Consider the following 27616-nt stretch of genomic DNA (forward strand, 5'->3'; position numbering starts at 1 on the left):
TCTGAGTGTCTCTCTCTCTGTGTCTGTCTGTGAGGGTGTCTGAGTGTCTCTCTGTGTCTGTCTGTGAGTGTGTCTGAGTGTGCCTGTCAGTGTGTCTGTGTCTGTCTGTGAGTGTCTCTCTCTCTGTGTCTGTCTGTGAGTGTGTCTGAGTGTCTCTCTCTCTGTGTCTGTCTGTGAGGGTGTCTGAGTGTGCCTGTCAGTGTGTCTGTGTCTGTCTGTGAGTGTCTCTCTCTGTGAGTGTGTCTGAGTGTGAGTGTGTCTGTCTGTGTGTCTGTCTGTGAGTGTCTCTCTCTGTCTGTCTGTGAGTGTCTCTCTCTGTGAGTGTGTCTGTCTGTGAGTGTGTCTGAGTGTGCCTGTCAGTGTGTCTGTGTCTGTCTGTGAGTGTCTCTCTCTCTCTCTGTGTCTGTCTGTGAGTGTCTCTCTCTGTGAGTGTGCCTGTCAGTGTGTCTGTGTCTGTCTATGAGTGTCTCTCTCTCTCTCTGTGTCTGTCTGTGAGTGTGTCTGAGTGTCTCTCTCTCTCTCTGTGTCTGTCTGTGAGTGTGTCTGAGTGTATCTCTCTCTCTGTGTCTGTCTGTGAGTGTGTCTGAGTGTGCCTGTCTGTGTCTGTCTGTGAGTGTCTCTCTCTCTCTCTGTGTGTCTCTGCGTGCGAGGGGGGTTCACAATGGCCGGGTCAGTGCGAGTCGAAATCCGAGTCGGGGAGGATGGTGATGGCGAGTTTCATCTCTGGCCACCGGAACTCACGCGGGAGGTTAACCTGCACGCACACAGACACAGGCAAAGGTCCCCCGCGTAGCCTCAACAGACCGCCGAGGCAAGTGCTGTTAGCAGCAGCAGCAGCGTCTATGAAGGCTACCGGCACTGTGGCACACACAGAGGGGGTGGGTGGCCCAGCAGCAGCAGCAGCACCACGCCCGGCCACCTTTGTCTGGGTGGGTGAGCGTGTGGGTGGGTGTGTGGGTGTGCGTGTGGGTGGGTGAGCGTGTGGGTGGGTGAGCGTGTGGGTGGGTGTGCGTGTGGGTGGGTGAGCGTGTGGGTGGGTGAGCGTGTGGGTGGGTGAGCGTGTGGGTGAGCGTGTGGGTGGGTGAGCGTGTGGGTGGGTGAGCGTGTGGGTGGGTGTGCGTGTGGGTGGGTGAGCGTGTGGGTGGGTGAGCGTGTGGGTGGGTGAGTGGGTGGGTGAGCGTGTGGGTGGGTGAGCGTGTGGGTGAGCGTGTGGGTGGGTGAGCGTGTGGGTGGGTGAGCGTGTGGGTGGGTGTGCGTGTGGGTGGGCGAGCGTGTGGGTGGGTGAGCGTGTGGGTGGGTGAGCGTGTGGGTGGGTGAGCGTGTGGGTGAGCGTGTGGGTGGGTGAGCGTGTGGGTGGGTGAGCGTGACTGTGGGTGGGTGAGTGTGTGGGTGGGTGAGCGTGACTGTGGGTGGATGAGCGTGTGGGTGGGTGAGCGTGTGGGTGGGTGAGCGTGTGGGTGGGTGTGCGTGTGGGTGGGTGTGCGTGTGGGTGGGTGAGCGTGTGGGTGGGTGAGCGTGTGGGTGGGTGAGCGTGACTGTGGGTGGGTGAGCGTGTGGGCGAGCGTGTGGGTGAGCGTGTCTGTGGGTGAGCGTGTGGGTGAGCGTGTGGGTGAGCGTGTGGGTGAGCGTGTGGGTGAGCGTGTGGGCGAACGTGTGGGCGAGCGTGTGGGTGAGCGTGTGGGTGAGCGTGTGGCTGAGTGTGTGTGGGTGAGTGTGTGGGTGAGCGTGTGGGTGAGCGTGTGGGTGAGGGTGTGTGTGAGCGTGTGTGTGAGCGTGTGGGTGTCTGATTGTTTGTCTGAGCGTGTGGGTGAGCGTGTGGGTGAGCGTGTGGGTGAGTGTGTGTGTGGGTGAGTGTGTGGGTGAGCGTGTGGGTGAGTGTGTGGGTGAGCGTGTGGGTGAGCGTGTGTGTGAGTGTGTGGGTGAGCGTGTGGGTGAGCGTGTGTGTGAGCGTGTGGGTGAGTGTGTGTGTGGGTGAGTGTGTGGGTGAGCGTGTGGGTGAGCGTGTGGGTGAGCGTGTGGGTGAGGGTGTGGGTGAGCGTGTGGGCGAGTGCTCACCTCTTCCAGTCCCGGGAGCTCTTCCAGGTCCCTGAGCAGCTCGTCCACACGCTCAGTGGGCAGCAGCACCTGCAGCACACACACACACAGTGTACATACACACACAGTGTCACACACACACAGTGTCACACAGTGTGTCACACACACACAGTGTGTCACACACACACAGTGTCACACAGTGTGTCACACACACACAGTGTGTCACACACACACAGTGTACCACATACACAGTGTACATACACACACACACAGTGTACATACACACACACACAGTGTACATACACACACAGTGTCACACACACACACAGTGTCAGTGTACACACACAGTGTACATACACACACACACAGTGTACATACACACACACAGTGTCACACACACACAGTGTCAGTGTACACACACAGTGTACATACACACACACACAGTGTACATACACACACACAGTGTCACACACACACACACAGTGTCAGTGTACACACACACAGTGTCAGTGTACACACACAGTGTACATACACACACACAGTGTACATACACACACACAGTGTCACACACACACACAGGTCACACACACAGTGTCAGTGTACACACACAGTGTCAGTGTCACACACACACAGTGTCAGTGTCACACACACACAGTGTCAGTGTCACACACACAGTGTCAGTGTCACACACACAGTGTCACACACACACACAGTGTCAGTGTCACACACACAGTGTACATACACACACACAGTGTCAGTGTCACACACACACAGTGTCAGTGTCACACACACAGTGTCAGTGTCACACACACAGTGTCACACACACACCCAGTGTCAGTGTCACACACACACAGTGTCAGTGTCACACACACACAGTGTCAGTGTCACACACACAGTGTCAGTGTCACACACACACACAGTGTCAGTGTCACACACACAGTGTCAGTGTCACACACACACAGTGTCAAGTGTCACACACACACACAGTGTACATACACACAGTGTCACACACACACACAGTGTCACACACACAGTGTCAGTGTCACACACACACACAGTGTCAGTGTCACACACACACACACAGTGTCACACACACAGTGTCAGTGTCACACACACACACAGTGTCAGTGTCACACACACACAGTGTCACACACACAGTGTCAGTGTCACACACACACACTGTGTCAGTGTCTCACACACACACACACAGTGTCAGTGTCAGACACACACAGTGTCAGTGTCTCACACACACAGTGTCAGTGTCTCACACACACAGTGTCAGTGTCACACACACAGTGTCACACACACACACAGTGTCAGTGTCTCACACACACAGTGTCAGTGTCACACACACAGTGTCACACACACACACAGTGTCACACACACACACAGTGTCAGTGTCACACACAGTGTCAGTGTCACACACACACACAGTGTCAGTGTCTCACACACACACAGTGTCAGTGTCTCACACACACAGTGTCAGTGTCTCACACACAGTGTCAGTGTCACACACACACACACAGTGTCAGTGTCTCACACACACAGTGTCACACACACACAGTGTCAGTGTCACACACACACACAGTGTCAGTGTCACACACACACACACAGTGTCACACACACACAGTGTCAGTGTCACACACACACACACAGTGTCAGTGTCTCACACACACAGTGTCACACACACACAGTGTCAGTGTCACACACACAGTGTACATGCACACACACACAGTGTCAGTGTCACATACACACACACACAGTGTCACACAGTGTACATACACACACACAGTGTCAGTGTCACACACACACAGTGTCAGTGTCACACACACAGTGTCAGTGTCACACACACAGTGTCAGTGTCACACACACACACAGTGTCAGTGTCACACACACACACAGTGTCAGTGTCACACACACAGTGTCACACACACAGTGTACACACACACACACAGGTCACACACACACAGTGTCACACACACAGTGTCAGTGTCACACACACACAGTGTCAGTGTCACACACACACAGTGTACACACACACACACAGGTCACACACACACACAGGTCACACACACACACAGTGTCACACACACACACAGTGTCACACACACAGTGTCAGTGTCTCACACACACAGGTCACACACACACACACAGTGTCAGTGTCACACACACACACACAGTGTCAGTGTCACACACACACACACAGTGTCAGTGTCACACACACACAGTGTCAGTGTCACACACACACACACAGGTCACACACACACACAGTGTCGCACACACACAGTGTACATACACACACAGTGTCAGTGTCACACACAGTGTCAGTGTCACACACACAGTGTCACACACACACCGTGTCACACACACACATACACACAGTGTCACACACACAGTGTCACACACACAGTGTCACACACACACCGTGTCACACACACAGTGTCACACACACACACACAGTGTCAGTGTCACACACACACAGGTGTCACACACACACACAGGTCACACACACACACACAGGTCACACACACACACACACAGGTCACACACACAGGTCACACACACACACACATCACACACAGGTCACACACACACACAAGTCACACACACACACACAGTGTACATACACACACACAGGTCACACACACACACACACAGTGTACATACACACACACACACAAGTCACACACACACACACAGGTCACACATACACACACAAGTCACACACACACAGTGTACATACACACACACACACACACAAGTCACACACACACACAAGTCACACACACACACAGTGTACATACACACACACAGGTCACACACACACACACACAGGTCACACACACACACACACAGGTCACACACACACAGGTCACACACACACACACACAGGTCATGACACACAGGTCACACACACACACAGGTCACACACACACAAGTCACACACACACACAAGTCACACACACACACAGGTCACACACACACACAAGTGACACACACACACACACAGGTCACACACACACACAGGTCACACACACACACAGGTCACACACACACACAAGTCACACACACACACAGGTCACACACACACACACAGGTCACACACACACACAAGTGACACACACACACACACAGGTCACACACACACACACAGGTCACACACACACACAAGTGACACACACACACAGGTCACACACACACACACAAGTCACACACACACACAAGTGACACACACACACAGGTCACACACACACACACAAGTCACACACACACACACAGGTCACACACACACACAAGTCACACACACACACACAGGTCACACACACACACACAAGTGACACACACACACAGGTCACACACACACACAAGTCACACACACACACAGGTCACACACACACAGGTCACACACACACACAGGTCACACACACACACAAGTCACACACACACACACAAGTCACACACACACACACAGGTCACACACACACACAAGTCACACACACACACAGTGTCACACACACACACAAGTCACACACACACACACAAGTCACACACACACACACAAGTCACACACACACAAGTCACACACACACAAGTCACACACACACACAAGTCACACACACACACAGTGTACATACACACACACAGGTCACACACACACACACAAGTCACACACACACACAAGTCACACACACACACAGTGTCACACACACACAGGTCACACACACACAGTGTCACACACACACAGGTCACACACACACACACACAAGTGACACACACACACACAAGTCACACACACACACAGGTCACACACACACACAAGTGACACACACACACACAAGTCACACACACACACAGGTCACACACACACACACACAAGTGACACACACACACACAAGTCACACACACACACAGGTCACACACACACACAAGTGACACACACACACACAAGTCACACACACACACACAGGTCACACACACACACAAGTGACACACACACACAGTGTCACACACACACACACAAGTGACACACACACACACAAGTGACACACACACACACAAGTGACACACACACACACAAGTCACACACACACACACAAGTCACACACACACACAAGTGACACACACACACACAAGTCACACACACACACACAAGTCACACACACACACAAGTCACACACACACACACAAGTCACACACACACACAAGTGACACACACACACACAAGTGACACACACACACACAAGTCACACACACACACACAAGTCACACACACACACAAGTGACACACACACACACAAGTCACACACACACACACAAGTCACACACACACACAAGTCACACACACACACACAAGTCACACACACACACAAGTGACACACACACCGTACCTGCAGCCAAGGCCCCTGGGAGGCGTAGGGGCAGAGGGGGCTGACGACAGCTCCCTCCACCCCGGGGCTGACGAGCGTGACCGCAGCGTCCCCCGTCACGTCCTTGAAGGTGAAGTGTCGTCCGTGGCGCAGCCGCCCCCTGCACGCGGGGAACACGGCCAGCGTGACGCTCACTCACCCACTCACCCACTCACTCACCAACTCACTCACTCACTCACCCACTCACTCACCCACTCACCCACTCACACTCACTCACACACTCACTCACACACTCACCAACTCACTCACTCACCAACTCACTCACCAACTCACCAACTCACTCACCAACTCACTCACTCACCAACTCACTCACCAACTCACCAACTCACTCACCAACTCACTCACTCACCCACTCACTCACCCACCCACTCACCAACTCACTCACCAACTCACCCACCCACTCACTCACCAACTCACTCACTCACTCACCAACTCACTCACTCACTCACCAACTCACTCACTCACCAACTCACCAACTCACTCACTCACCAACTCACTCACCAACTCACTCACCAACTCACTCACCAACTCACCCACCCACTCACTCACTCACCAACTCACTCACCAACTCACTCACTCACCAACCCACCCACTCACTCACTCACCCACTCACTCACTCACTCACCAACTCACTCACTCACTCACCAACTCACTCACTCACCAACTCACCAACTCACTCACTCACCAACTCACTCACCAACTCACTCACCAACTCACTCACCAACTCACTCACCAACTCACTCACCAACTCACTCACCAACTCACTCACTCACCAACCCACCCACTCACTCACTCACCCACTCACTCACTCACTCACCCACTCACCAACTCACCCACTCACCCACTCACCCACTCACCCACTCACCAACTCACCCACTCACTCACCCAACCACTCACTCACTCACCCACTCACCAACTCACCCACTCACTCACCCAACCACTCACTCACTCACCCACTCACCAACTCACCCACTCACTCACCAACTCACCCACTCACTCACCAACTCACTCACTCACTCACCCACCCACCCACTCATCCACCCACTCACCCACCCACTCACTCACACACTCACTCACTCACCAACTCACTCACTCACTCACCAACTCACCAACTCACTCACCCACTCACTCACTCACCAACTCACTCACACACCCACTCACTCACACTCACACACCCACTCACCCACTCACCAACTCACCAACTCACTCACTCACTCACACACTCACTCACTCACCAACTCACTCACTCACCAACTCACTCACTCACCAACTCACTCACTCAACTTCACTCACTCACTCACCCACTCACTCACTCACCAACTCACTCACCCCACTCACTCACTCACCAACTCACTCACCCACTCACTCACACACTCACTCACCACTCACTCACCAACTCACTCCACTCACCAACTCACTCACCACATCACTTACTCACCACCCACCAACTCACTCACTCACTCACCCACTCACTCACTCACCAACTCACTCACTCACTCACCAACTCACTCACTCACTCACCAACTCACCACTCACTCACTCACAAACTCACTCACTCACTCAACTCACTCACTCACCAACTCACTCACTCACCACTCACCCACACACTCACTCACACACTCACTCTCACTACACTCATCTCTCACCAACTCACTCACTCACCCACCACTCACTCACTCCACACTACTCACCAACTCACTCACTCACTCACCAACTCACTCACTCACTCACCAACCCACTCACTCACCAACTCACTCACTCACTCACCCCACTCACAACTCCACCCCCACTCACTCACTCACTCACCCACCACTCACTCACCCACCACTCACTCAACTCACACCACTCACTCACTCACTCACCACTCACCACTCACTCACTCACCCACCACTCTCACTCACTCACCCAACTCACCACTCACCCACTCACCAACTCATTCACTCACTCACCCACCCACCCACCCACCTCATCCACCCACTCACCCACCCACTCACTCACACACTCACTCACTCACCAACTCACTCACTCACCAACTCACTCACACACTCACTCACCAACTCACTCACTCACTCACCAACTCACTCACACACACTCACACACCCACTCACCCACCCACACACTCACTCACTCTCCCACCCACTCACTCACCCACTCTCCCACTCACTCTCCCACCCACTCTCACTCTCCCACTCACTCTCCCACTCACCCACCCACTCTCCCACTCACCCACCCACTCACTCTCCCACTCACTCACCACCCACCCACTCACTCACCCACTCCCACCCACTCACCACCACCCACCCATCACTCACCCACCCACCCACCCGCCCACCACCCACCCACCACTCACTCACCAACCCACTCACTCACCCACCCACTCACCCACTCACACCACCACTCACCACTCACTCGCTCTCGCCCGCTCACTCACCCACTCACTCACCTACACTAACCCACCCACCCACCAACCCACCCCACCCACCAACCCACCCCCCCCCACCCACCCACCCACCCACCTCACCCACCCACACCCACCCACCCCCCCCACCGTGCCTGAGCGCGAGTGGCAGCAGGGAGGCCGACTCCAGGTTGAGGAGGAGGTGGAGCTGGTGGACACGACGAGGTGGCACCAGTTCAGGGGGCACGGGGCCCGTGGGGGGAGGGGCACCCCCCACGCCCCCCTCCTCATCCTCCTCATCCTCCTCCTCATCCTCCTCCTCGTCGCCATCGTCGTCGCCATCGTCACGCGGCTCCATCTTCACGCTGCACCATCAACGTCGTCGCCATCATCATCGCCATCATCGTCGCCACCATCATCGTCGCCATCATCATCATCGCCATCATCATCGCCATCATCATCGTCGCCATCATCATCGCCATCATCATCATCATCGCCATCACCATCAACGTCGTCGTCATCGTCGCCACCATCATTGTCATCATCGTCGCCATCATCATCGTCGCCATCATCATCGTCGCCATCATCGTCATCACCGTCGCCATCATCGTCATCGCCACTATCATCGTCATCATAGTCGCCATCATCATCATCATCACCATCAACATCGTCGTCATCATCGTCGCTACCATCATCGTCATCATCGTCGCCATCATCATCGCCATCATCATCATCATCGCCATCACCATCAACGTCGTCGTCATCGTCGCCACCATCATCGTCATCATCGTCGCCATCATCATCGTCGCCATCATCGTCGCCATCATCATCGCCGCCATCATCATCGCCACCATCATCGTCATCACCGTCGCCATCATCGTCATCGCCACTATCATCGTCATCATAGTCGCCATCATCATCATCATCACCATCAACATCGTCGTCATCATCGTCGCTACCATCATCGTCATCATCGTCGCCATCATCATCGTCGCCATCATCATCGTCATCACCGTCGCCATCATCATCGTCATCACCGTCGCCATCATCACCATCAACATCGTTGTCGTCATCGTCGCCATCATCGTCATCACCGTCACCATCATCATCTTCACGCTGCACCATCAACATCGTCATCGTCGCCGCCATCAACATCGTCATCATCGTCGCCATCATCATCATCGCCACCATCATCGTCATCACCATCGTCATCACCATCGTCATCACCGTTGTGATGGTTGTGGTGGTGGTTGTAGTGGTGATTGTGGTGGTTGTGGTGGTGATTGTGGTGATGGTGATGGCTATGGTGGTGGTCGTGGTGGTGGTTGTGGTGGTTGTGATGATGGTGGTTGTGATGGTTGTGGTGGTGGTTGTGATGGTTGTGATGGTGGTTGTGAAGGTTGTGATGGTTGTGGTGGTGGTGGTTACCCTGTCCGATCGTGGTTGGTGGTGTTGCTGTGTGGTTGTAGCTGGTTGTGGTGGTTGTGATGGTTGTGGTGGTGGTGGTGGTGGTTACCCTGTCCGATCGTGGTTGGTGGTGTTGCTGTGTGGTTGTAGCTGGTGGTGGTTGTGGTGGTGGTTGTGATGGTGATGGTTGTGGTGGTGATGGTTGTGGTGGTTGTGGTGGTTGTGATGGTTGTGGTGGTTGTGGTGGTGGTTACCCTGTCCGATCGTGGTTGGTGGTGTTGCTGTGTGGTTGTAGCTGGTGGTGGTTGTGATGATGGTGGTTGTGATGGTGATGGTTGTGGTAGTGATGGTTGTGGTGGTTGTGGTGGTTGTGATGGTTGTGGTGGTTGTGGTGGTGGTTACCCTGTCCGATCGTGGTTGGTGGTGTTGCTGTGTGGTTGTAGCTGGTGGTGGTTGTGGTGATGGTGGTGGTTGTGATGGTTGTGGTGGTGGTGGTTACCCTGTCCGATCGTGGTTGGTGGTGTTGCTGTGTGGTTGTAGCTGCTGCTGGTGGTGGTGGTGGTTGTAAGCGATGGTTGTTGCAGGGATCAGCGCTCCCCCTCCCCTGACCCCCGTGGCTCCAAGTCCCCTTCTGAGCGCAGCGCGGATCCCAGCTGAGTCTGCAACCACCGCAACCACCACAACCCCTCAGCAACCACCGCAACCACCACAACCCCTCAGCAACCACCGCAACCCCTCAGCAACCACCACAACCCCTCAGCAACCACCGCAACCACCGCAACCACCGCAACCCCTCAGCAACCACCGCAACCCCTCAGCAACCACCACAACCCCTCAGCAACCACCGCAACCACCGCAACCCCTCAGCAACCACCACAACCCCTCAGCAACCACCACAACCCCTCAGCAACCACCGCAACCACCGCAACCACCGCAACCCCTCAGCAACGACTGCAACCGCCCAGTAACCACTCCTCAGTAACCACTGCAACCACTCAGCAGCGTACCACACATACCCACAAATCTACACACGCAAACACACACACACACTACACACACTACACACAGACACACACTACACACACTACACACAGACACACACTACACACACACTACACACAGACACACACTACACACACACAGGCTATACACAACAACAACCACCATTCGCCACTAAGTGGCGGTGACGTCACCACGACGCTTGTGCCAGGCTATGTGCACCCTGAGGCCACGTGAAGTGTCGAACGCCCGCTGGCAGGAGGTCACTGGGCAGACCCAGGTGCCACGGGTCGACTGACTGAGATGACTGGCTGATGCACCACCTGTGCCCCCTACTGTGCCAACCCGCTGTGCTTTAGCCACCCGGCGCTCCGCTCGTTGTTGTGAGCGTCGCTCCTCCGCCCTCCGTTGTTGTTGGAGGGCGACTGCCTCCAACTGCCCAGTAGCATCCTTCACAAGCCTCCTCCACAGAGGCCGATCTTGACACCGCTGGTACCGGTCATCGGCAAGTCCACTCAGCTCCACATCCTCCTGTACCACATCACTCCATCTCTTCTCTAGCCCGTGCCGCGCCTGTTTAGCCCCCTCAATCCGGCCAAATCAAAAGCTGTTTCGGCATGCGGTGGCTGGGCATGCGGGCTACATGACCCAGCCAACGCAGCCTTGCCTGCCGGAGGAGCTCACCGATGGGACTTTGTGCAGATCTTTCAAGGATTTGTGAGCTCCTCACACAATCCAGTCTGGTTAAACCCAGAATGGATCGTAGGCAGGCCAGCCTAAATGTTTCTAACCGGCGAAGATGTTCCATTAGGGGGGTCCACGTTTCGCACTACACACACAGACAGACACACACACACCACACACACACACTACACTCCACACACACACACCACACACATGACACACCACGCACGACACACCACACACACACCCACTACACACACACACAACACACCGTACACACACTACACACACACCACACACACACACTACACACTACACACACCACACTACACACACACCACACTACACACACCACACACACACTACACACACAATACACACACCACACACACACACCACACACACACACCACACTACACACACACCACACACCACACTACACACACACCACACTACACACACACCACACTACACTACACACACACTAAACACACACACCACACTACACACACACCACACACACACTATACATACACACCACACACACACACCACACTACACACACGCACACACACCACACTACACACACCACACTACACACACACACGCACGCACACACACACCACACTACACACACCACACTACACACACGCACACACACCACACACACCACACACACCACACACCACGACCCCTGACCTCTGTGGGACAGGGTGCGAGGGCCCCGTGGCCCCTCCCCGCCGGCGCGGTCTCCTTGGCGATGGCCGTTGCCGGGGCGATCTCCTTGGTGACGGCCGTTGCGGTCTCCACGGCGACGGCCGTTGCCGGGGGCGCCGCTGGCCCAGGCGAGGCGGCCGCTGACGCCGCTGAGGTTGGAGCCCTCCCGCTCCACTCCCACGTCCACGCGCTCCTAGCACGGTGGGTCAGTGGGTTAGCAGGTCGGTAGGTTAGCGGGTCAGCAGGTTAGCGGGTCGGTTGGTTAGCGGGTCAGTGGGTTAGCGGGTCAGTGGGTTAGTGGGTCAGTAGGTTAGCGGGTCAGTAGGTTAGCGGGTCGGTAGGTTAGTGGGTCAGTGGGTTAGCGGGTCGGTAGGTTAGTGGGTCAGTGGGTTAGCGGGTCGGTAGGTTAGCAGGTCAGTGGGTTAGCGGGTCAGTTGGTTAGTGGGTCAGTGGGTTAGTGGGTCAGTAGGTTAGCGGGTCAGTGGGTTAGCGGGTCAGTAGGTTAGCGGGTCAGTGGGTTAGCGGGTCGGTAGGTTAGCAGGTCAGTGGGTTAGCGGGTCAGTTGGTTAGTGGGTCAGTGGGTTAGTGGGTCAGTAGGTTAGCGGGTCAGTGGGTTAGCGGGTCAGTAGGTTAGCGGGTCAGTGGGTTAGCGGGTCGGTAGGTTAGTGGGTCAGTGGGTTAGCGGGTCAGTTGGTTAGCGGGTCAGTGGGTTAGCGGGTCAGTTGGTTAGCGGGTCAGTGGGTTAGTGGGTCAGTAGGTTAGCGGGTCAGTAGGTTAGCGGGTCGGTAGGTTAGCGGGTCAGTGGGTTAGCGGGTCAGTTGGTTAGCGGGTCAGTGGGTTAGTGGGTCAGTAGGTTAGCGGGTCAGTGGGTTAGCGGGTCGGTAGGTTAGCGGGTCAGTGGGTTAGCGGGTCAGTGGGTTAGCGGGTCAGTGGGTTAGCGGGTCGGTAGGTTAGTGGGTCAGTGGGTTAGCGGGTCAGTTGGTTAGTGGGTCAGTGGGTTAGTGGGTCAGTAGGTTAGCGGGTCAGTAGGTTAGCGGGTCGGTAGGTTAGCGGGTCAGTGGGTCAGTTGGTTAGCGGGTCAGTGGGTTAGTGGGTCAGTAGGTTAGCGGGTCAGTGGGTTAGCGGGTCGGTAGGTTAGCGGGTCAGTGGGTTAGTGGGTCAGTAGGTTAGCGGGTCAGTGGGTTAGTGGGTCAGTAGGTTAGCGGGTCAGTGGGTTAGCGGGTCGGTAGGTTAGCGGGTCAGTTGGTTAGTGGGTCAGTGGGTTAGCGGGTCAGTGGGTTAGCGGGTCAGTAGGTTAGCGGGTCAGTGGGTTAGCGGGTCGGTAGGTTAGCGGGTCAGTGGGTTAGCGGGTCAGTAGGTTAGTGGGTCGGTAGGTTAGCGGGTCAGTGGGTTAGCGGGTCGGTAGGTTAGCGGGTCAGTTGGTTAGTGGGTCAGTGGGTTAGCGGGTCAGTGGGTTAGCGGGTCAGTAGGTTAGCGGGTCAGTGGGTTAGCGGGTCGGTAGGTTAGCGGGTCAGTGGGTTAGCGGGTCAGTAGGTTAGTGGGTCGGTAGGTTAGCGGGTCAGTGGGTTAGCGGGTCAGTTGGTTAGTGGGTCAGTGGGTTAGCGGGTCAGTAGGTTAGCGGGTCGGTAGGTTAGTGGGTCAGTGGGTTAGCGGGTCGGTAGGTTAGCGGGTCGGTGGGTTAGCGGGTCAGTTGGTTAGCGGGTCAGTGGGTTAGCGGGTCAGTAGGTTAGCGGGTCAGTAGGTTAGCGGGTCAGTGGGTTAGCGGGTCGGTAGGTTAGCGGGTCAGTGGGTTAGCGGGTCGGTAGGTTAGCGGGTCAGCGGGTCGGTGGGTTAGGTCAGCGGGTCGGTAGGTTAGCGGGTCAGCAGGTGAGTGGGTCGGTAGGTTAGTGGGCCAGCGGGTTAGGTCAGTAGGTTAGCGGGTCAAAAGTCACTGGATCAGTGGGGTCAGCGGGTCACCAGGCCAGTGGGTCACCATGGAGTCGGAGGTTCAGCCGGCCCATCGGGCCAACGGGGTCGTTGGGGCGGGGCTAACGGGGTGGTCGGCACCGACCCGCTAACCCGCTGACCTAACCCACTAACCCGTTGACCCGCTAACCCGCTAACCCGCTGACCCGCTGACCCGCTGACCCGCTGACCCGCTGACCTAACCCACTAACCCGCTGACCCGCTGACCCGCTAACCCGCTGACCCGCTGACCCGCTAACCCGCTGACCCGCTGACCCACAGACTCGCTAACCCGCTAACCCGCTAACCCGCTGACCCGCTGACCCGCTAACCCACTAACCCGCCAACCCTCTGACCCTCTGACCCGCTAACCCACCGACCCGCCAACCCACCGAGACCCAGCGCCGGTTTGTTCGGGTAAAATCGCCACCGACGGCGTTGGCCGTGAGCGGGAATCAAACTCGGGGGGGGGGGGTGAAGGGGGGGGTGGCGCCGGGTTCGCAGCGCGGGGGGGCGGGGGGGGGGGGTCACAGCTGCAGCGCCGGGTGAAACCTCGCCGCACGAGAGAGAGAGAGAGGCGCCACACGAACGAGCCTCCAAGCCGTCAATCCCGACTCCTCGGCGACGCTGCACTTCAGCGGAGAGAGCTCTCCCTCTCTCTCTCTCGCCCGCGGCCGCCTCCTCAACAGCTCTGCCCAACGACCGGGTGGTTTCAGCTTAGCGATTTGGCGCATTGGGCAGGCTGCGCGACGAGCGGGGGGAAATAAAAAATAAATAAAAAATTTTACAATCGCCTTACCGTAAGTAAATATATATCTCAATCAAAAGGGTTCCGCGTTTTTTTAGTATTTCTCATGCGGGGGTTGTTTTTTTTTGAAACGATAAACCTGGGACGTTCCACGACATCACACGCCACAGGGCCCCCCCCCCCCCACCGCCACCGCTGATCGGGTGACCCCGGGGGGTCGTCCCCGGCCTGGGGAAACCAGCGACCCGTCCCCCCCCCCCCCCCCCCCCCCCCACCGGCAAGCTCCCCGCGGGGGTACCACGCGAAGAGCTTCGCGGCTCGCCGGGTTTCTCCGGCACTTGGCGGTGGAGGGGGGGTGGCGGTGGAGGGCGGAGGGGCGTCACCGTCGTGACCCCCATGGAGATCGGCGGTCACCTGGAGCTGGGGGTCGATCTCAAACACGGACTCCCCCCTCCTCATGTCGGTGATGAGCCACGGGCCCCCCGCCCTGCACAACACGCGCAGAGGTACAGCCCGTGTCACCGGCAGGGTCTGTCACGTGACCTCCTCCTCGCGCACCTAGCCTGGCACAGCGGTACAACCCGTGTCACCGGCAGGGCCTGTCACGTGACCTCCTCCTCGTGCACCTAGCCTGGCACAGCGGTACAACCCATGTCACCTGCAGGGTCTGTCCCGTGACCTCGTGCACCTAGCCTGGCACAGCAGCACAACCCATGTCACCTGCAGGGTCTGTCCCGTGACCTCCTCCTCGTGCACCTAGCCTGGCACAGCAGTACAACCCGTGTCACCGGCAGGGTCTGTCACGTGACCTCATGCACCTAGCCTGGCACAGCAGCACAACCCATGGCAGATGCAGGGTCTGTCCCGTAACCTCCTGCTGCACCTGTGCATACACGTGTGTACACGTGTGTGTGTGTCTACATTGTGTGTGTAGACGTGTGTGTGTAAGTGTGTGTAAGTGTGTACGTGTGTGTGTGTAAGTGTGTACACTGTGTGTGTGTAGACATGTGTGTGTGTAAGTGTGTACGTGTGTGTGTGTAAGTGTGCACGTGTGTGTGTGCGTGTGTGTGTGCGTGTGTGTGTGTACGTGTGTGTGTGTACACTGTGTGTGTGTAGACGTGTGTGTGTGTGTAAGTGTGTGTAAGTGTGTACGTGTGTTTACTTGTGTGTGTGTATACTGTGTGTGTATACTGTGTGTGTGTACACTGTGTGTGTAGACGTGTGTGTGTGTAAGTGTGTACGTGTGTGCAAGTGTGTACGTGTGTGTGTGTGTAAGTGTGTACGTGTGTAAGTGTATACGTGTGTAAGTGTGTACGTGTGTAAGTGTGTACGTGTGTACGTGTGTGTACGTGTGTGTGTAAGTGTGTGTGTGTGTGTAAGTGTGTGCGTGTGTGCAAGTGTGTGTGTGTAAGTGTATGTAAGTGTGTGTGTGTGTGTACGTGTGTGTAAGTGTGTGTGTGTGTAAGTGTGTACGTGTGTGTAAGTGTGTAAGTGTGTACGTGTGTGTAAGTGTGTGTGTGACGTACCCAGGCACAGACTTGAGGATGTCGATGACCCCAGGGCCGTTCCACTGCTGGGCAGCCTGCAGCTCCTCGTTACACACACCCACAATCTACACACACACACAGTTACACACACACACACTGTTACACACACCCACAATCTACACACACACAGTTACACACACACTGTTACACACCCACAATCTACACACACACACTGTTACACACACCCACAATCTACATACACACACACAGTTACACACACACACACACTGTTAAACACACCCACAATCTACACACAGTTACACACACACACATAGTGTATACACACACACAGTTACACACACCCACAATCTACACACACCCACAATCTACACACACACTGTTACACACACCCACAATCTACACACACACTGTTACACACACCCACAATCTACACACACACACAGTTACACACACACACACTGTTACACACACCCACAATCTACATACACACACAGTTACACACACACACACACTGTTAAACACACCCACAATCTACACACAGTTACACACACACACACATAGTGTATACACACACAGTTACACACACCCACAATCTACACACACCCACAATCTACACACACACACACACTGTTACACACACCCACAATCTACACACACACACAGTTACACACACACACACTGTTACACACACCCACAATCTACACACACACACAGTTACACACACACACGCACTGTTACACACACCCACAATCTACACACACACACAGTTACACACACACACACTGTTACACACACCCACAATCTACACACACACACAGTTACACACACACACACACAGTTACACACACACAGTGTATACACACACACAGTTACACACACACAGTGTATACACACAGTGTATACACACACAGTTACACACACACTGTTACACACACCCACAATCTACATACACACACAGTTACACAGTTACACACACACAGTTACACAGTTACACACACCCACAATCTACACACACACACAGTTACACACACCCACAATCTACATACACACACACAGTTACACACACACAGTGTACACACACATACATAGTGTACACACATACATAGTGTATACACACATACATAGTGTATACACACACACAGTTACACACACACACACAGTTACACACACACACAATCTACATACACACACACACAGTTACACACACACACATACATAGTGAATACACACATACATAGTGTATACACACACAGTTACACACACCCACAATCTACATATACACACAGTTATACACACACACACAGTTACACACACCCACAATCTACATACACACACACACAGTTACACACACACATACATAGTGTATACATACATAGTGTATACACACACACACACAGTTACACAAACCCACAATCTACATACACACAGTTACACATACACACACACAGTTACACAACACATAGTGTACACACACAGTTACACACACCCACAATCTACATACACACACACAGTTACACACACACATACATAGTGTATACATACATAGTGTATACACACACACAGTTACACACACACACACAGTTACACAAACCCACAATCTACATACACACAGTTACACATACACACACACAGTTACACAACACATAGTGTACACACACAGTTACACACACACACAGTGTATACACACAGTTACACACACATATACATAGTGTATACACACAGTTACACACACACACAGTTACACACACAGTCTATACACATACATAGTGTATACACACACAGTTACACACACCCACAATCTACAAACACATACATACAGTTACACACACACAGCGTACACACACAGCGTACACACACACACAGTACACACACACACACACAGTGTACACACACACACACAGTACACACACACAGTGTACACACACAGCATACATTTAGGCTGGCCTGCCTACGATCCATCCTGGGTTTAGCCAGGCTGGATTGTGTGAGGAGCTCGCAAATCCTCGAAAGATCTGGGCAAGGTCCCATCGGTGAGCACCTCCGGCAGGCAAGGCTGCGTTGGCTGGGTCATGTAGCCCGCATGCCCAATTTGGTCACCGCATGCCGAAACAGATTTTGTTCGGCCGGATCGAGGAAACTAAACGGGCGCGGCACGGGCTAGAGAAGAGATGGAGTGATGTGGTACAGGAGGACGTGGAGCTGAGTGGACTTGCCGATGACTGGTACCAGCGGTGTCAAGATCGGCCTCTGTGGAGGAGGCTCGTGAAGGATGCTACTGGGCAGTTGGAGGCAGTCGCCCTCCAACAACAACGGAGGGCGGAGGAGCGACGCTCACAACAACGAGCGGAGCGCCGGGTGGCTAAAGCGCAGCAGGTTGGCACAGTAGGGGGCACAGGTGGTGCATCAGCCAGTCATCTCAGTCAGTCGACCTGTGGCACCTGGGTCTGCCCCGTGACCTCCTGCCAGCGGGCGTTCGACACTTCACGTGGCCTCAAGGTGCACATGGCCTGGCACAAGCGTCGTGGTGACGTCACCGCCACTTAGTGGCGAATGGCGGTTGTTATTGTTGTGTGTCTCTGTGTGTGTCTGTGTGTGTGTCTCTGTGTGTGTCTGTGTGTGTGTGTCTGTGTGTGTGTGTCTGTGTGTGTCTCTGTGTGTGTGTGTGTCTGTGTGTGTGTGTGTCTCTGTGTGTGTGTGTCTGTGTGTGTGTCTCTGTGTGTGTGTGTCTGTGTGTGTGTCTCTGTGTGTGTCTGTGTGTCTGTGTGTGTCTCTGTGTGTGTGTCTCTGTGTGTGTGTGTCTGTGTGTGTGTGTGTCTGTGTGTGTGTGTGTCTGTGTGTGTGTGTGTCTCTGTGTGTGTGTCTCTGTGTGTGTGTCTCTGTGTGTGTGTCTCTGTGTGTGTGTCTCTGTGTGTGTGTCTCTGTGTGTGTGTCTCTGTGTGTGTGTCTGTGTGTGTGTGTCTGTGTGTGTGTGTGTGACCTGCAGGAAGGAGACAGATCCCAGTGGGGAGTTGACAGTCTGCAGCTGTGCGTCCTCTGTCAGCAGCATGTGCTGCAGCCGTGAGTCGTGGCCGTCCAGAGGCGCGTGCCAGGACACGTGGTCACCACTGCACAGGCGATTCTCTGCAGCGCGCAGACAAACATCACCCAGGCAAAGCCCACTCAGCCATCCACTCGGTCACTCACTCACCCATTCATCCACTCGCTCACTCACCCACTCACTCACCCATTCATCCACTCGCTCACCCATTCATCCATGCATCCACTCACTTACCCAGCAGCCACTCACTCGCTCACTCACTCACGCATCCACTCACCCACTCACTCACCCGTGCATCCACTCGCTCACTCACCCATGCATCCACTCACTTACCCATCCAGCCACTCACTCGCTCGCCCACTCACGCATCCACTCACTCACCCATGCATCCACTCGCTCATTCACCCATTATCCACTCGCTCACCCACTCACTCACTCACCCATGCATTCACTCGTTCACTCAATCACCCATTCATCCACTCGCTCACTCACTCACCCCAACATTCATCCACCCACTCAATCACCCACTCACCCACGGCTGTGGTGAGCGGTAAGACACGGACTGGAGTCGCCAGTTACCGGACTGGAGTCTTAGCCATGCACGGTGGGCTATGTGAGCCACGGCTGTGGCGAGTGGTAACACACGGAGTGGAGTAGAGTGGCCGGGTACCAGACCGTAGTCTCGTACTACAGCAGTGCACGGTGGGCTAAGCGAGCATGGTGAGTGATTAAGACGTGGAGTGAAGTCGCCGGTTACCGGACTGGAGTCTTAGCAGTGCACGGTGGGCTATGTGAGTGTGGTGAGCAGTAAGACGTGGAGTAGAGTAGCCGGGTACCGGACTGGAAGACGTAGCGAGCCAGGCCCTGCATGAGCTCGGCGGGCCAGGTCGGTGGAGCCGTCTCTCCGGGTTCTCGCTTCAACCGGAACGTGAGCTCAAAGCCGAAGCCGGAGGGAGAGTCCGGCGCACTCAACCTGAGCCGCACCGCACACACCGCACCATTGTTATAGTATACAACACACACCACACACCCCACACACCGCACACAAACACCACACAAACACCACACAAACACCACACACACACCACACACACACACCACAAACACACACCACAAACACACACCACAAACACACACACACACCACACACACACACCACAAACACACACACACACCACAAACACACACACACCACAAACACACACACACCACAAACACACACACACTACACACCCCACACACACACACTACACACACCACACACACCACACACACCGCACACACACACACCACACACCGCACACACACACCACACACACACCACACACGCCGCACCATTGCTATAGTAATAGTGGTAGTAATGGTGGTAGTAGTGGTAGTAGTAGTGGTAGTAATGGTGGTAGTAGTGGTAGTAGTGGTGGTAGTAGTGATGGTAGTAGTGGAAGTAGTAGTGGTAGTAGCAGTGATGGCAGTAGTGGTAGTAGTAGTAGCACTAGTGGTAGTAGTGGTAGTAGTACTATAGGTAGTAGGACTAGTGGTAGTAGTGGTAGTAATAATACTAGTGGTAGGAATAATACTAGTGGTAGTAATAATACTAGTAGTGGTGGTAGTGGTAGTAATAATACTAGTGGTAGTAGTGGTAGTAATAATACTAGTAGTGGTGGTAGTGGTAGTAATAATACTAGTGGTAGTAATAATACTAGTGGTAGTAATAACACTAGTGGTACTAGTGGTAGTAATAATACTAGTGGTAGTAGTGGTAGTAATAATACTAGTGGTACTAGTGGTAGTAATAATACTAGTGGTAGTAGTGGTAGTAATAATACTAGTGGTAGTAGTGGTAGTAATAATACTAGTGGTACTAGTGGTAGTAATAATACTAGTGGTAGTAATGGTAGTAATAAAACTAGTGGTAGTGGTAGTAATAATACTAGTGGTAGTAGTGGTAGTAATAATACTAGTGGTAGTAGTGGTAGTAATAATACTAGTGGTAGTAGTGGTAGTAATAATACTAGTAGTGGTAGTAATAATACTAGTAGTGGTAGTAGTGGTAGTAATAATACTAATGGTACTAGTGGTAGTAATAATACTAGTGGTACTAGTGGTAGTAATAATACTAGTGGTACTAGTGGTAGTAATAATACTAGTGGTAGTAATAATACTAGTGGTAGTAATAATACTAGTGCTACTAGTGGTAGTAATAATACTAGTGCTACTAGTGGTAGTAATAATACTAGTGGTAGTAATAATACTAGTGCTACTAGTGGTAGTAATAATACTAGTGCTACTAGTGGTAGTAATAATACTAGTGGTAGTAGTGGTAGTAATAATACTAGTGGTAGTAATAATACTAGTGGTAGTAGTGGTAGTAATAATACTAGTGGTAGTAGTGGTAGTAATAATACTAGTAGTGGTGGTAGTAATAATACTAGTGGTAGTAGTGGTAGTAATAATACTAGTGGTAGTAATAATACTAGTGGTAGTAGTGGTAGTAATAATACTAGTGGTAGTAATAATACTAGTAGTGGTGGTAGTAATAATACTAGTGGTAGTAGTGGTAGTAATAATACTAGTGGTAGTAATAATACTAGTAGTGGTGGTAGTGGTGGTTGACTAACGGGTGGACTCTGCCGTCTCCGTAAAGGTCGCTGAGTCCGAAGCTGACGTAGACCCAGTGCTCCTCCACGCCACCACCACCACCGCAGCGGTACATACTGATGTAGTCCAGGGGGTCTGGGCCCCCCAACCTACACACACACAGACACACACAGACACCACACACAGACAACAACAACCGCCATTAGCCACTAAGTGGCGGTGACGTCACCACGACGCTTGTGCCAGGCTATGTGCACCCTGAGGCCACGTGAAGTGTCGAACGCCCGCTGGCAGGAGGTCACGGGGCAGACCCAGCAGGGTGCCACGGGTCGACTGACTGAGATGACTGGCTGATGCACCACCTGTGCCCCCTTCTGTGCCAACCTGCTGTGCTTTAGTCCGGCAAAACAACCCCCTACCTCCTCGCGGTGCCGGACGGGCAACTCTGTCGTGGACAGTGCTGTGGGGGGAGATCCAATTTTGATTGGCTCCTCCCCTCATGGCATGTGACCACCACAGGGGCTAAACGGGGGCTCTGGACGGGTGCGAGGGGCTGGTAACCCCTCCACCTTCAATTAATTACCAAGAAACCACGAGTTAAACACACAGACACAGACACCACACACTGACACACACACAACAACACACACACAGACACACCGCACCGCATACACACACAGATACACACAGACACACACACAGACCACACACCGCACCGCACACACACACATAGACACACACACAGACCACACACCGCACCGCACACACACAGACACACAGAGACACACACACACAGACACACACACACAGACACACACACACAGACACACACACACACACAGACACACACACACACACAGGAGATAGACACGGTGAGATAGACACGGTGAGATAGACACGGTGAGATAGACACTGTAAAATAGACACTACTACAGCTACTACAGCTACTACTACTATGGCTACTACTACAGCTACTACTACAGCTACTACTACTACAGCTACCACTACTACAGCTACTACTACTGCTACTACCACCACAGCTACTACTACAGCTACTACTACTCACCAGTACTTGACGATAGCTGTAACTTGTAGAGGGTTAGGCTGCTCTGGGTATCGCCTGTGACACTCCTAGAACAGCTACTACAGCTACAGCTACTACTACTACTACAGCTACTACTACGGCTACTACTACTGATACAACTACTACAGCTACTACAACTACAGCTACTACTACAACTACAGCTACTACTACAACTACAGCTACTACTACAACTACAGCTACAACTACTACAGCTACTACTACTACTACAGCTACTACTACTACTGCTACTACAGCTACTACTACTACTACAGCTACTACTACTGATACAACTACTACAGCTACTACTACTACAGCTACTACTACTACTACAGCTACTACTACTACTGATACAACTACTACAGCTACTACTACTACAGCTACTACTACTATTACTGATACAACTACTACAGCTACTACTACAGCTACTACTACTACAGCCACTACTACTACAGCTACTACTACTACAGCTACTACTACTACTGCTACTCACCAGCACTTGACGATAGCTGTAACTTGTAGAGGGTTAGGCTGTTCTGGGTATCGCCTGTTACACTCCTGGTACTGCTACTACTACTACAGCAACTACTACTACAGCTACTACTACTCACCAGTACTTGACGATAGCTGTAACTTGTAGAGGATTAGGCTGCTCTGGGTATCGCCTGTGACACTCCTAGTACAGCTACTACTACTACTACAGCTGCTACTACTACAGCTACTACTACTACAGCTACTACTACAGCTACTACTACTACAGCTACTACTACTACAGCTACTACTACTACAGCTACTACAACTACAGCTACTACAACTACTACTACTGCTACTACTACTACAGCAGCTACTACAGCAGCTACTACTACAGCTACTACTACTACAGCTACTACTACTACTACAGCTACTACAGCTACTACTACTCACCAGTACTTGACGATAGCTGTAACTTGTAGAGGGTTAGGCTGTTCTGGGTATCGCCTGTTACACTCCTAGTACAGCTACTGCAGCTACTACTACTACAGATACTACTACTACAGCTACTACTACTACAGCTACTACTACTACAGCTACTACTACTACAGCTACTACTACTCACCAGTACTTGACGATAGCTGTAACTTGTAGAGGATTAGGCTGTTCTGGGTATCGCCTGTTACACTCCTGGTACAGCTACTACAGCTACTACTACAGCTACTACTACTACAGCTACTCACCAGTACTTGACGATAGCTGTAACTTGTAGAGGGTTAGGCTGTTCTGGGTATCGCCTGTTACACTCCTAGTACTACTACTACAGCTACTACTACTACAGCTACTACTACTACAGCTACTACTACTACAGCTACTACTACTACAGCTACTCACCAGTACTTGACGATAGCTGTAACTTGTAGAGGGTTAGGCTGTTCTGGGTATCGCCTGTTACACTCCTAGTACTACTACTACAGCTACTACTACTACAGCTACTACAGCTACTACTACTACTACAGCTACTACTACTACTACAGCTACTACTACAGCTACTACTACTACAGCTACTCACCAGTACTTGACGATAGCTGTAACTTGTAGAGGGTTAGGCTGTTCTGGGTATCGCCTGTTACACTCCTAGTACTACTACTACAGCTACTACTACTGCTACTACTACAGCTGCTACTACTACAGCTACTCACCAGTACTTGACGATAGCTGTAACTTGTAGAGGGTTAGGCTGTTCTGGGTATCGCCTGTTACACTCCTAGTACTACTACTACAGCTACTACTACTGCTACTACTACAGCTACTACAGCTACTACTACTACAGCTACTCACCAGTACTTGACGATAGCTGTAACTTGTAGAGGGTTAGGCTGTTCTGGGTATCGCCTGTTACACTCCTGGTACAGCTACTACTACAGCTACTACTACTACTACAGCTACTACTACTACTACAGCTACTACTACAGCTGCTACTACTACAGCTACTACTACTACAGCTACTACTACAGCTACTACTACTACAGCTACTACTACTACAGCTACTACTACTACAGCTACTCACCAGTACTTGACGATAGCTGTAACTTGTAGAGGGTTAGGCTGTTCTGGGTATCGCCTGTTACACTCCTAGTACTACTACTACAGCTACTACTACTACAGCTACTCACCAGTACTTGACGATAGCTGTAACTTGTAGAGGGTTAGGCTGTTCTGGGTATCGCCTGTTACACTCCTAGTACTACTACTGCTACTACTACAGCTACTACTACTACAGCTACTCACCAGTACTTGACGATAGCTGTAACTTGTAGAGGGTTAGGCTGTTCTGGGTATCGCCTGTTACACTCCTAGTACTACTACTACAGCTACTACTACTGCTACTACTACAGCTACTACTACTACAGCTACTCACCAGTACTTGACGATAGCTGTAACTTGTAGAGGGTTAGGCTGTTCTGGGTATCGCCTGTTACACTCCTGGTACACGGCCCTGAGGCCTGGCGGAGCGCGGATGCCCGGCACGGCACCAGCTCCGTCTCCTCCTCCTTCCTCCTCCTCCTCGTCGTCGTCCTCCTCCTCATCCTCCTCGTCGTCGTCGTCATCATCGTCGTCCTCCTCCTGTGCCCGCTCCCCACGCTGTCCCCACTCGAGGCGTTGCCTGTTCGCCTCAGCCTCAGCTCCGCCGCTGTTGTTGTTGTTGTGGGCGTCCATCTTAAGTCGAGCGGTTGGAGACGATGGAGGAGAGGGGCGGGGCCAGGAAGGGGTTGGGGCGGAGGGTGGGGCTTGCGTGGTGACGTCACTACGTTGCGGCGGAGACGGTGCCTGAGTTACGTGATGACGTCACCGCGCTACGAAGGAGGACGGCGCCGAGATGGGCTTGCGTGGTGACGTCACCGCGCTACGAAGGAGGACGGCGCCGAGATGGGCTTGCGTGGTGACGTCACCGCGCTACGAAGGAGGACGGCGCCGAGATGGGCTTGCGTGGTGACGTCACCGCGCTACGGAGGAGGACGGCGCCGAGATGGGCTTGCGTGGTGACGTCACCGCGCTACGAAGGACGGCGCCGAGATGGGCTTGCGTGGTGACGTCAACCGCGCTACGAAGGAGGACGGCGCCGAGATGGGCTTGCGTGGTGACGTCAACCGCGCTACGAAGGACGGCGCCGAGATGGGCTTGCGTGGTGACGTCACCGCGCTACGGAGGAGGACGGCGCCGAGATGGGCTTGCGTGGTGACGTCACCGCGCTACGAAGGACGGCGCCGAGATGGGCTTGCGTGGTGACGTCACCGCGCTACGAAGGAGGACGGCGCCGAGATGGGCTTGCGTGGTGACGTCACCGCGCTACGGAGGAGGACGGCGCCGAGATGGGCTTGCGTGGTGACGTCAACCGCGCTACGAAGGAGGACGGCGCCGAGATGGGCTTGCGTGGTGACGTCACCGCGTTACGCAGAAGCCGGTGCCGAAGCGCAAACGTGCTGACGTCACGACGTACATTGGAAATTACGCGCCGAGGGACAACAGTGACGTCACCGCGTACCGAGCAGACGACGCCGAGGAACGACGTGGTGACGTCACCGCGTACGGTGGAGACGGCGCGTTTGGGGCCGCGTGATAACGTCAAGCCATGGGTTGTACTGCTGTGCCAGGCTAGGTGCATGAGGTCATGTGACAGACCCTGCAGGTGCCATGGGTTGTACTGCTGTGCCAGGCTAGGTGCATGAGGAGGTCACGTGACAGACCCTGCAGGTGCCATGGGTTGTGCTGCTGTGCCAGGCTAGGTGCACGAGGTCACGTGACAGACCCTGCAAGGATCGAACTCACCCACTCACTCACCCACTTACCTATCCACTCACTCATGCACCCACTCACCCACCCACTCACTCATCCAGCCACCCACTAACCCAACTCACTCACTCACCCACTTACTCACCCACCCACTCACTAAATCACCCACTCACTCACTAAATCACCCACCCACTCACCCACCCATTCACTCACTCACTAAATCACCCACCCACTCACCCACCCACTCACTCACTAAATCACCCACCCAC

General features: G+C 53.5%; 1 protein-coding gene across 3 annotated transcripts; it reads right to left on the minus strand.

Moving 5' to 3' along the window:
• Nucleotides 1-248: 248 nt before the first annotated feature.
• On the minus strand, nt 249-26349 carry LOC116937984 (suppressor of fused homolog). 3 transcript variants are annotated; one of them, XM_076058990.1, is made up of 12 exons: nt 25975-26349; nt 22522-22650; nt 20740-20876; nt 19844-19986; nt 16885-16970; nt 15773-15845; nt 12649-12859; nt 10766-10925; nt 9015-9224; nt 6423-6561; nt 2056-2124; nt 249-754 (listed from the first exon to the last, which is right to left on the minus strand). In XM_076058990.1, exons 1-12 carry the CDS (start codon nt 26271-26273, stop codon nt 671-673), a joined length of 1740 nt encoding a protein of 579 aa, XP_075915105.1. In that variant the 5' UTR covers nt 26274-26349; the 3' UTR covers nt 249-670. The 3 variants fall into 3 exon arrangements, with proteins under 3 accessions (XP_075915105.1, XP_075915107.1, XP_075915106.1); XM_076058992.1 differs by lacking the exon at nt 25975-26349 and adding an exon at nt 24507-24598; XM_076058991.1 differs by lacking the exon at nt 25975-26349 and adding an exon at nt 23568-23659.
• Nucleotides 26350-27616: the final 1267 nt, after the last annotated feature.

Source organism: Petromyzon marinus (genome assembly GCF_048934315.1).
Source record: "Petromyzon marinus isolate PM22_M1 ecotype Great Lakes invasive population chromosome 83 unlocalized genomic scaffold, UKy_Petmar_22M1.pri1.0 chr83_unloc.3, whole genome shotgun sequence".
Taxonomy (NCBI): Eukaryota; Metazoa; Chordata; class Hyperoartia; order Petromyzontiformes; family Petromyzontidae; genus Petromyzon; species Petromyzon marinus.